Source organism: Thunnus thynnus, chromosome 16 (genome assembly GCF_963924715.1).
Source record: "Thunnus thynnus chromosome 16, fThuThy2.1, whole genome shotgun sequence".
NCBI classification, from domain to species: domain Eukaryota; kingdom Metazoa; phylum Chordata; class Actinopteri; order Scombriformes; family Scombridae; genus Thunnus; species Thunnus thynnus.
This window is the reverse complement of record NC_089532.1, coordinates 8487249-8498918: the sequence shown is the minus strand read 5'-3', so window position 1 is coordinate 8498918 and position 11670 is coordinate 8487249. Positions and strand designations below refer to the sequence as shown.

At 37.0% G+C, this 11670-nt stretch overlaps 2 protein-coding genes across 4 annotated transcripts; one reads left to right on the top strand and one right to left on the bottom strand.

The window, feature by feature from the left end:
• Positions 1 to 279: 279 nt before the first annotated feature.
• Positions 280 to 5100, bottom strand: LOC137200475 (TatD DNase domain containing 3-like). Of its 2 annotated transcripts, none has more exons than XM_067615344.1 (10): positions 4819 to 5100; positions 4699 to 4731; positions 4544 to 4617; positions 3604 to 3688; positions 2644 to 2706; positions 2429 to 2538; positions 2130 to 2185; positions 1620 to 1732; positions 1296 to 1376; positions 280 to 1021 (listed from the first exon to the last, which is right to left on the bottom strand). In XM_067615344.1, the coding sequence occupies exons 1-10, from the start codon at positions 5068 to 5070 to the stop codon at positions 878 to 880; spliced, it is 1011 nt and encodes a 336-aa protein (XP_067471445.1). In that variant the 5' UTR covers positions 5071 to 5100; the 3' UTR covers positions 280 to 877. The 2 variants fall into 2 exon arrangements, with proteins under 2 accessions (XP_067471445.1, XP_067471446.1); XM_067615345.1 differs by having other exon boundaries at positions 1296 to 1373; positions 4819 to 5099.
• On the top strand, positions 5040 to 11501 carry fuca2 (alpha-L-fucosidase 2). 2 transcript variants are annotated; one of them, XM_067615341.1, is made up of 7 exons: positions 5040 to 5413; positions 6505 to 6692; positions 6824 to 7163; positions 7250 to 7460; positions 8849 to 9039; positions 9409 to 9517; positions 10777 to 11501. In XM_067615341.1, the coding sequence occupies exons 1-7, from the start codon at positions 5223 to 5225 to the stop codon at positions 10912 to 10914; spliced, it is 1368 nt and encodes a 455-aa protein (XP_067471442.1). In that variant the 5' UTR covers positions 5040 to 5222; the 3' UTR covers positions 10915 to 11501. The 2 variants fall into 2 exon arrangements, with proteins under 2 accessions (XP_067471442.1, XP_067471444.1); XM_067615343.1 differs by lacking the exon at positions 5040 to 5413 and adding an exon at positions 6051 to 6069.
• The last annotated feature ends 169 nt before the right edge of the window (positions 11502 to 11670 follow it).

The following is an 11670-nucleotide window of genomic DNA, read 5'->3' as shown; positions in this document are numbered from 1 at the left end:
GTGAGTGATGAATCACCTTTTAATTCTGGATAAAGAGCAACATCATTGAAATAAATAAATAAATAGAAGTGACTCACTTGTGATGCTGCTGCTGCTCTGATGAGAACAGCTGCTGGTGGACGTGAAGATGAAAACATTTGATGAATGTTTCAATGAGTTACAGTATGTGTGACCATGACTGATGTCAGTAAGCTGCTGCATCTGTTATGTGACAAGGTGTTTATGAAATGTTGGATGTTTCAGATGCATCATGAGCATGAAAAAAATACAAACTGTGTGTTAAATGATCTCATCTTCCTTTATTTAAGAATATAATCAATGGAGATGAATACAGTAAACATCTCTCTGCAGTCAAGTACAATTATACTGTTTTTTTTTTAAATATATTTTTAATTTATTTACATGTCAGTTCATCTTGGTTCAATAAGACTTACACATTTAAGACGGCTCCACTTAAGAATGTGTTTTTCTTCTTGTTCCTACAATTGGATGTCTGAGTTTCTCTGAGCTCACCTTAAATCTGAGTTTAACACGTGTACTGTACCTACGAGTGTGATTCATGACATCATTAGTTTGGTAGCCAATCGTGGTCCAGTATGCAACAAGTGTGATGTGGAAACTTGACTTTTCAATGAAGTAGGAGACCTCCATTGTTGAGAAGTCTTTGAAATGAGGAATAATTGCATATTTATAGCTTTTTTTGTGGGAAAAAAAACATGTCAGACACACATTTTTCAAAAAGAGAGTATTTTATATGCCATAAAACAGTCTGGAAGGGAACTTTAACTTAATCTAAAAGATCACCATGGTAACAGAGAGTCGTGGGCATTTACTTAAAGATAATTCTTGATCGATGAAGTCAACGTTCTAGGGTGCGTCAGGGTCGGATGGCTGCCTTTAACTTCGGGAAGAGTCTGAGAGCGTTCTGTGTCGTCACCTCCATCACCTTCTCCAGAGACACTCCTTTGATCTTACTGATGTACTCGGCAGAGACGCTGATGTTTTTTGGCTCATTTCTCACCTGCATTTCAGGACACAGAACAAGAAGGATATGAGATGAGTGGGTAAATAAAACTATAAGTATGTTAAAGATACCAGTGTTTAGGATGTGTGGGAAAGTACAATACAGAGAGTGAAATTTACAGATCACAAAAAGGTCACAACATTAAATACTGCTTCAAGGAAGAAAAAAAAGACAGAGTTTTGTAGCCGTGAACTGTTTTAATTAGTTACAAATATCCTGCGTTTAAATTACAGCACTTTTATTGGAATCTGAGGGGAAAAAACAACTTTACCTGCTTTTCTGGACCAAGAGCAGGAGCATCAGTTTCCAGACAGATGTTTTCTAATGGCAACTGTTTCACGAGTTTCTGCTTCTTGGTGGTAAATACACAAATAAACCAACATCAATCATTAACATTTAATGTGGTAATGCCAACCAATGAGAACAGAGTCAACATGTCAGTGCTCTTTCACCACAAAGATATTCAAACTATTTGCAACTATGCCAGTAAAATCAAGTTTTGTTTGGTTTTTATGTGCAAGAATATCACAAATTCAAACATGTGGGGGTTGTGATACAGTTTAAATTTCAAACAATCAGGTGATCTGCTGTTTACCTGTTCACTCCGTATTATGGACGGAGGGATAGAAAAGAAATATCCAGCCTTCACTCCCTCCATGGCAACAGAGGGTTTCCCATCAAAAGCATGAAGCAGGGCTTTTTCGACACCTAGTGACATTTCAGAGGGACTGCACTTCACTTCTCTAATATCCAAGTACAATCTCAGAACACTAGCATTTATAAGCAGTATATAAACATTAAATAAATCATTTATAACTCATTATAATGTAGATGTATGCAGATATAAGGACATTATTAGGTGTTTATTAATGGACAGTACAATATTTGTCAACAATTATAACTTCTATGAAGATATATTTGATATTATTACACACAAGATGAGTTAGAGTTGTTGACAAATGCATTAATAAACATTTATATCTGCTAACATTATAGTGCTTTATAAACCATTTATTAAATGTTTGTATGCTGCTTTTAGATTCTAAATACTTTAAGTAAAGTTTTACCAACAATTTATGTAAAGAATGTAAACTAAGCTGTATACCTTGTTCCTTCAGGAGGTGGATGGTGGGTCTTCCTGCTGACCGTGAATGAACATTTCTAAAAAAAATAAATAAAACATACACACAAAAATATTAAATGAAAGTCTGTTAGCCGAGGCTTCATGTTTGTGATTAAAAATATTGTAAAAACATTGCAAATATGGAGATTCACTTGGAAACACAATCATGCTTTATACATGTCAACACATGTATATATTTTCTACTTAATGTTAGTGGACTTCTTTAATACATTTATTACCATCTGAGTTCATGTAATCTACAGCAGTACTGTATGACTCACAGAGGGAGATCCAGTTCCTTGGCTATCTGTGACTGACGAATGAGAACCTGCCTTTGACTGTCTTTATCGCCCTCATTGTTCACATATCTGGGTGTAAAATCCAAGCCGACCTGTACGGACAGATGGGAAGGACAAGGAATTAACTGGAATTACACTGAAAGCAAAAGAAAACAATGATTTTTAATCAAATCACATAAGAAATACTGAATTTTTACCTCCCCAATAGCCACGAGGTGATCTTTGTATTTCTCTATGATAGGTAGAGCAGCATCTAGATCCTACACAAAAGACAGAAAAAACATCCTTTATTCCTCTGCCTTAACATAACAACAGCAGAAACGATTACTGTTATTTTTGTAAGGCCAAATAACAACAACAACAACAAAATGTATTTTCTTGGTTACTTTTAGAGACCATACAGATATATGTGCTTTTATTTGGCCAAGTTTCTAAATATCTGTCTATTCAACACAATGGAGGTGAGTACAATTGTGTTTACAGTGCTCATAGCAATGAAAAATTACATTAAAAGTAATCAGCATTGACATGTTTTTTCTAGAAACAATGTCTCTGTTACTCTGGATAATCCACTTTACTAGTAACAGTTTTTATTGACACTACTTTAGTCCCTACACAGGTGTGTGTTTTGTGGATCATCCAGAGTAATGAGCACATTGTCTCTGGAAAGCAATGTTGCTACAAACACAATTCTGCTCAAGTAAAGTCATTTTAGTTTTATTTCACATAGCCCAAAATCACACATTTACCCCAAAATCTTTTACAATCTGTTTAACAATTGACACCTTCCATCCTTAGTTTGCTAATTCAGAAAGTAAAACTCCTCCGAAATCTCAGGAAAAGCAACAGAACAGGATGGTTAAACGTCCAGTTGATGGCATATATATTTAGAGAGGCAGAATGACAGTATATACAGTAAATAAAATGCAAATATACATGAACAATATGAATCAGAAAAGACAGGTGCAGCCAAGCACTGACCTGGACCACCTCCATTTTATTGGGGTTGTAACAGAAATTTCAGAACCAGATATCTAAAAACCTACAATAATAACCAAAACTACCTGCACAGCTATATTCCACTACAGGTAAGTTAGAAAGTATGTGTTTTGTTATTTAGGTGAACCGAACCTTTAAATAAATTGGTGCATCCTTACCTGGAGAGTAGCGCCTCTCTGTTGGTCTGGAGAAACTTCTTGAACAGGGTGTACTCCTAAACAGGGGAAAATAAAACCTGGGAACCTAATAAAAACACATATAGAACACAGTAAATTTTAATTATTTCATAATATACTTTGTTACAGTGGTTGAAGAAGTATTCAGATCCTTTACTTCAGTAAAAGTACCAGTACAGCAATGTAAAAATACTCCATTACAAGTAAAAGTCCTGAATGAAAACAACTACATAAGTATTAGCAGCTTAAAATAGTTAAAGTATTGCAGTAAAAGTAGTGGTTTGGTCCCTCTGCATCAGTGTTAGAGCAGCATGTTACTGTTGTAGCTGCTGGAGGTGGAGCTAACTTGAACCACTCTATATACAGTTAGCAGGTTTAGTCCAGTGGTTCCCAACCTTGGGGTCGGGCCCCTCTAAAGGGTCACCAGATAAATCTGACGGGCTCTGATAAACAAATCTGTTTTCAGTTTTTAGACTTTTTTCTCTAATCTTTGATTTTTGGTGAAATATTGGATCATTTGAAATGAAATGAAACCATGTGAGAAGTTTAGAGGGAATAATCACCATTTGGTGGAGCCGTTAACAACTCATAGACATCTGACATGTGACCTGACTACACACTGCTTTTTGTAAGACGTCAAAAGCCAAAAAGGTTGGAAACCACTGGTTTAATCTTTAACAATGTGTTGTATTTTAAAAGCTTGTTATATTATCTATTGTGTCAAATATCCATCTGGAAAGTAACTAATGCCGTCAAATAAATGTTGTGGAGTAGAAAATACAATATTTCCCTCTGAAATGTAGTGGAAGTATGAAGTAGCATCAAATGGAAATACTCATGTAAAGTACAAGTACCTCAGAATTGAACTTAAGTACAGTAAATGTACTTAGTTACTCTGCACCACTGCTTTGTTTATAGTTACCTCTGTGACAATTCAATGATTTTGTCAAATTCTCCAGCATGTTCTGCCACAGCTAGTAGTGCCAACAATCCAGCCTGGGAAGAAAAGCAAATTAATTAATCGCACACAATATAAAAACTATTCTGGATAAATGTTTCTGAGTTGAGACGGCTCACCTTCTTTGAATTCTCAATCACCTCTTCAATGTCCTGACAATGAAAAGAGGAAAAAGTAACACGTCAGACGTTTATAAGAGATAAAACACTTCATTAGTATTCTTAAAAGTTCATTCATACCTTGTCAAAATCTCCCGCAGAGATATGACAGTGACAGTCAACGTAGCCTTGCATGTGTGACACAAAAACAACACATGAACCAGTTCCTGAAAGAGAGGCGAACTGCGCATGCGTACACGTCGGAGCGCGAGATGTAGAACGCAGCGTAGCCCGGGTGAGCGGCGTTCTCTTCAATCTGATTGGTCGAACCTCCTCGGTGAAACAACGGACGATAAAAACAAACATCCCCAGTGCTCCAAGAGGAGTACACATAGTAGTTGAAGATGTTTTATCAGCGTTACCTTACGTAAAATTCCTCTTCCTTGTTCTATGTTTTTAACTTTCGCTCTATCATCATCATCATGTGACACCCAGCCCGTCTTTCGGATCATTTTGCAACACTGGGTGGATGATTTCCGCTTGAAATGGGAGCTTTAACGGTCGTTTCTTTGCTTTTGTCGATGCTGTTGATCAGCACCGGCAGAGCACAATACGAACCGACGTGGGAATCGATCGACTCCAGACCGCTGCCGGAGTGGTTCGATCAGGCCAAGTTCGGTATCTTCATACATTGGGGGGTCTTCTCCGTCCCGAGCTTCGGCAGCGAGTGGTTCTGGTGAGATTTGAGCCCAATTTCTAACAAAAAAATAACAACAAAATATCCATGACATAATTTTACAAACGAGTCCTGGGAAAGTTCGGAGTTTGAGCAAGATGAGCCCTGCTGCTGGTATCCATGGCAACCATAGGCAGGCAATAAATGAATCAGGTGATCCATAGATTTATAGTGAATATTAATTAATTACCTTCTATGATCAAGTCACAAATAGTCTGTGTTAGGTGACCATTTAGAGAAACAGCCAAAAAATGAAAGAAAAGAAATATACACAAGGAATGATTATATACAGGTGAAATGAACTGTGAACTGTGAACAGGATACAAATAGTGCAAAGGAGTGAAGAGTGCAAGGAGTGCTGAGATTAATTTAATTAAATGGTAAAAAAAAAAAAAAAAGGGTTGAGAAAACAATCTCATCACAAGGTCAGTTTAGTAGCTCAAGTCATCAAGTCATGTGATCAGTATCAGAGTCGCCCAGCTGTCAAGGATTAGTAGATGCTCATATTTCCTCTGCTTCTTAGCACCTTACTGCCACGTCTTGTCCATGTGGGGTTCAAATCTGATTATCCACTGATGAAGATCATATGATATGATCAAAAGCTCAGATCAGAACAGCTAGTACAGCTAGTTTGTTTTCTCAGATACTTTTCAAAGGTCAAGAATGAACTTTAAACCCCAGATGAGAGGTCCTTAATGTGCTCAGGAAAAAAAATCTATAACTTGATGACAACAGGGCAAAGTCACATCATATCATAGAACATCATATCATATGATAGAAAGCTCCAGAACAGCTACTAAATGGACTTTATGGTGTGATTTTTCCAATGTCAAGACTGAACTTTGAACATCCGATAAAGCGGCTTTATTTTTGTTTAATCACAGCAATTTGTCATCATGATCACTCAATGGATTATTGTATATTTACCAAAACCTAAGGCTCAACTTTCTCTTTGACTTTTATCAACATTTTTAACTTTAACTAAAACACTAATGAATGTAAACTGGAATTCTTGTTTGACATACAGTGAATATACATTTACTTGTCCCGCCTTCATCTTATTGTCTTTCTGCATGTATTTTCTGTTCTAGGTGGTACTGGCAGAAGCAAAAACTAAAGCCGTATGTCGACTTCATGCAGAAGAATTATCCTCCAGGCTTCAAGTATCAAGACTTTGCACCGCAGTTTACCGCTGAGTTCTTTGATGCCAAAGAGTGGACCGACATCTTTGCCTCATCAGGAGCAAAGTACATCGTCCTGACTACGAAACACCATGAAGGTACAGTACATATAAAGTACAGTATTTACAGTAAGATTCTGTGCTAAAAACTGACATAATTACACATCTTTTGAGTGTTTCTACCATCCTGAAACCTTTCAGCCTCTCAGGATCTGTATTCTGTCTCTCAGGTTTCACACTATGGGGCTCAAAAAGCTCCTGGAACTGGAACGCAGTGGATGTTGGACCCAAGAGAGATCTGGTGGATGAAGTGGCGACTGCCCTCCGCGCTAACAGCGACCTGCGTTTAGGATTGTATCACTCCCTGTTCGAGTGGTTTAATCCGCTCTTTGAACAAGACGCTGCCAACCTCTTCTCTACCAACTTCTTTCCTACCAGCAAAACTCTGCCTGAGCTTTACGAGCTCATCGTCAAGTACAGACCAGACGTGCTGTGGTCTGACGGGGATGGAGACGCGCCTGACAAGTACTGGAACAGCACTGGTTTCTTAGCCTGGCTCTATAACGACAGGTAATGGATTATATTTATGTTTCTGCTACATTAGATGCATCATTTTATCAGTCAGCGTGATATCCACTTGTTTTTTTCTTTCACAGTCCAGTACGAGACACAGTGGTGACAAACGATCGGTGGGGTTACGGCTCCATCTGCACCCACGGCGGATACTACACCTGCGCTGATCGCTACCAGCCAGGACACCTGCTCAAACACAAGTGGGAAAACTGCATGACCATCGACACAAAGTCCTGGGGTTACAGACGCAACGCTCCTCTCAGTGACTACCTCACCATAGAGCAGCTTGTAGCGGTGAGAGTTTAAAATCTCATTAACCTGTAAACTGTTTAATCTGGTGATGTATCTGTCAACCAATCCAACTAAAATAGGATCATTAGACATGATTAAATGGCTTATATAGACTGAAAACTGTAAGAATGATCTAGTCTTTGTTTTATTTAAAAGATTTTGCTCACTGTGACTTTACAACCACATTTCTTCCAGTAAAACCAGTCAAATCCCATCAATAATAATCTTGTGTAAATATTTTTACCATCTTGGGTCTAGTGAAGGGTTGTAACTAACCAATATTTTCATTGTCGATTAATCTGTCGATTTAGTTGTTTGGTCTATAAAATGGTAAAAAATGTTGATCACCTTCTCCCAAAGCCCAAGATGACGTCCTCAAAAGTCTTCTTTTGTCCTGAGCAACAGTCCACAACCTAAAAATATTCAGTTTACTGTCATATAGGACTAAAGAAACCAGAAAATACTTACATTTCAGAAGCTGGAATCAGAGAGTTTTGACAGTATCTAAAGACTCAAAACAATTAAGTGATTATCGAAATCGTTGGTGAGTAATTTTCTGATGATTGACTAATTGTTTAATTGACTAATCGTTGCAACTCAAGTCTAGTGTGTTAAAAAATGAAAGTCAGTAATTTCCATACAACAAAGGTGCAACATATGTCTTAACTCTTACCATTGGTATGTTAGTTGTAGTGTTTCTGAAACATTGAGACCACATTTCCCATAAACTCTCTTACTATTTGTTTGAGCATAAACATGTAAAAACTACTTTTCCCACTGAAATTATACTCATGTCTCTGTCTGTTTTTGCAACAATCTCTGAAATGAGGCTATAACTCAGTATTACTTTCATTCTCAGTTAATCTGCGTTTTATTTTCTCCATTAAAAGATGAATCATTTGGTTTATGAAATGTCAGAAAATGGTGGAAAATACCCATAAAAATTTCCCAGAGCTCAAGTTAACAGTCCGAAGCTCAAAGATATTTTGTTTACTATCATGAAAGAAGAAGAAAACCAGCAAATATTTACATTTTAGAAGCAGGAACAAATTAATTTGTGACATTTCTGCTTAAACAATTAATCAGTTATCTAAATTGTTGGCCATCGACTTCTCATTTCAGCTCTACTCTGCAAGTTTGAGCCCTATTTGCTCTGAAAGAACAATCTGCTTCAGCTGTAAAAATATCTTTGTGCAGTGAATCATTACAGTGCATTTCAATAAATATCGCTCTAAAGTTACAGCACGGTATAGACTCGAGGATGATAGATGTCTTCACTGTAATGGTTTTTGTTTGTTTACAGTAATGATGCTAATGTGTCAAAATGGACGCAGTAATGATGTATTGACGTTCAACAACTGCACATCCTCTTTATCTCTGATGTGTTTCAGACGTTAGTGGAGACGGTGTCATGTGGGGGAAACCTGCTGATGAACATCGGTCCCACGCACGACGGAAGGATCGCTCCGATCTTTGAGGAGCGTCTGAGGCAGGTGGGTCAGTGGCTGAAGGTCAACGGCGAGGCCATCTACAACACCACCGCATGGCGGGCTCAGAATGACAGCGTCACTCCCCACATCTGGTGTGTTTGTGTATTATATTTAATTTATAGTGACTAACACTTTGGATGCATTGTGCCAAAATAATTGCACTAGTTTCCATTAGCAGCTTGTAGCTTTGTTTTGTAAGAAAATATAGAGTATAAATTATATATATATATATATTTTACTCCAAATACTCTCTCATAGATTAGATTTTTTATGTTTAGTGATAACTCAGGGATTTCATTGGTTGTTTTTTCACAATTTATTTTGCCAAAATGTTGCTTTATTATGTATTTTAACAAAAGATGTTGTTAATTATTTTTTTATGCTTCTTTTATAAGCCTATATCTCAGTGTATAATTTCAATGTATATTTGAAAATTCCTAAATGGGTCTCTTCTTCGACAGGTACACTTCCAAACCACAGGACAACCACGTCTTTGCCATTTTACTTGAGTGGCCCAATAATGGATCTGTGATTCTGAGAGAACCTGTGGTTACACAAGGACAGACTCAGGTAAGATGATCAATAAAACGGTCGGGCTGTTTGCTTCTTACAGATATATCAGTAATGTTTAAGGGTGTTAAGATGTTTAAGAGTTTATTACATAATTTGTCCACCAGAGAGCACTGACACATTTATTTTTCACCTATAACCTCCCTTTGTGTTAATGTAAAAAAAAATGCTATCAGTTGATATATAATTTGATAACTCTTCAATATCAGTATCTGTATTTCAGTAACACATCACTTCACTTAATACATGATGTTTACTGGAGGCTTTTCCATAAAGAACTTATCACTTCCTGCATGTTTGCATCTACTTTCAATATGTTGTTTAGATTGAAACAACCTCAGTGTTGGCAGAACTCTGTCCAATTAACTATAAAGGTGTCACTTACTGGTAAGCAGTAAATATTAGGGTTTGATTTAAGTCCCTAATAGCATATATTGTTTGTGGATATATTCAAAATTATATTGCAGTTTTCTCAACATGTACCACATGTTTTAGGACAGTAAAACTCTAAACTTAACCATGATAATTACATTCTCCCTGCTGAGTTAGCAGCTGCCAAGTGCTGAGTAACTCAGTATACATGTATGCTGGTGGAGAAGCTTCAGGTCTTCATGGCACCTGTTTAATTAAGGAATTAAAATAGCACATAAGGCTGCAAATAACAATTATTTTCATTATCGATTCATCTAGCATTTATTTTCTCATTATTTATTTAATAGTTTAGTCTATGAAATGTCAGAATATTGTGAAACCTGCTTATCAGAGTTTCCCAGAGTCCAGTGTGACGTCCTCAAATATCTTCTATTGTCAGACCAACAGTCTAAAATCCCCAAAATATTCAGATTACTATGATATAAAACAAAGAAACAGCTGCAAATCCTCACACTGAAGAGGCTGTAACCAAAAAGTAATTGTTTAAAAATGATTTAAATATTTAATTGATTTTTGGCAATCGACAAATCAAGTAATTTACCAATTGTTTCAGACCTAAAAGCATTAAACCTTCTTGCTGGTTTTACAGACTGTTTTAATGTAGCTGCAGTCAGAGAGGAACCTCCATCACATCTGCAGAGAAAGAAATGACTGGATGTTATTTAATTAAAGGCTCAATATATTGAAAAACTGGTCCAACACTGCTCAAATTTCCAATAACACTCCATCTTAGCAAATGAAGTTGACTCATTTCTTGAGTGGTTCTCCCTCTGTGTCAACATGTCAACCCTGTTCGTGCTTTTCTTCTTAAAAAAAAAAAAAAAAAGGTGGTGCTTCTTGGTCTCGGGTCTCTGCAGTGGGAGCCTGTAAAGCCCAGCGGGCTGCGGGTTCTCCTGCCCCAGCTGCCCTTCAGCCAGATGCCTTGCCAGTGGGCCTGGACGCTGAGGCTGACAGGTGCCACTTAGAGGGAAACCAGATCAGTTGAAGAGGAACAGACGGAGCTGCGGACGTTACAAAGCGAACCAGTTATATATGTTTGAATCACTGAACACAATCCATGAATTAAATCTGAGTTATGTCTCCTGAAATGGAATTTTGAGGATAGGAAAAAAAAGACTATGTGCATTGTACTGTATGTAAATGACCCTCATACTGTGTGTATTTTACTTTTAAAAGGATGGTCTTTTTGAAATACTCATACAGGGAATGAAGAATAATCACATTTTTTGTATTGGGTAACTTTTATGATTAAGGTCTTGTGTTCTTGCTCAGTTGGAGTCTAAACTTTTGGGGCCTAAAAGTCATTTTTAGGTCCAGAAAAGGTTGAGAGAGCCTTCTGTAGCCGTATTTGCATTCACCTACAGTGACAAATGTGACCTCAGATGTGAAAACGTGATGAAATATGTTTCAATATATGACTGTTTTCTTGCACTATAGTACTTTTTTTTAAAGCCTTCAACTTTTATGTGATTTTTATGCAGGCTGCACTGAATAATGTGGTTCAAGTTTTATATGTGAAGGAATGTTTCAATAAAATCAATGAATGAATGAAGCCTTCAAGCATTAATTGTTTTTTATTATCTAATATTCACATGTTTAAAAAGAGAATAACTGCTGGAATGAATTGTACCTTAAAATAAATATTGTTTCTTATAATTTTTTGATTGATTCAGGTTGACTTTTGCCCTCCTGATCAGTTGTTGTGTCCTCGCAGCGCCCCC

Bases quoted from the DNA above. Each gene is read 5' to 3' on its own strand.
- fuca2 (XM_067615341.1), top strand. From the start codon at position 5,223: ATGGGAGCTTTAACGGTCGTTTCTTTGCTTTTGTCGATGCTGTTGATC. The intron at 5,414-6,504 runs GTGAGATTTGAG...TTTCTGTTCTAG, and splicing joins TTCGGCAGCGAGTGGTTCTG to GTGGTACTGGCAGAAGCAAA. The intron at 9,040-9,408 runs GTGTGTTTGTGT...CTTCTTCGACAG, and splicing joins AGCGTCACTCCCCACATCTG to GTACACTTCCAAACCACAGG.
- LOC137200475 (XM_067615344.1), bottom strand. From the start codon at position 5,070: ATGTGTACTCCTCTTGGAGCACTGGGGATGTTTGTTTTTATCGTCCGT. The intron at 3,689-4,543 runs GTAACTATAAAC...TGTTTTTATTAG, and splicing joins ATCATTGAATTGTCACAGAG to GTTCCCAGGTTTTATTTTCC. The intron at 2,186-2,428 runs GTGAGTCATACA...TATTTTTTTTAG, and splicing joins AAGGAACTGGATCTCCCTCT to AAATGTTCATTCACGGTCAG.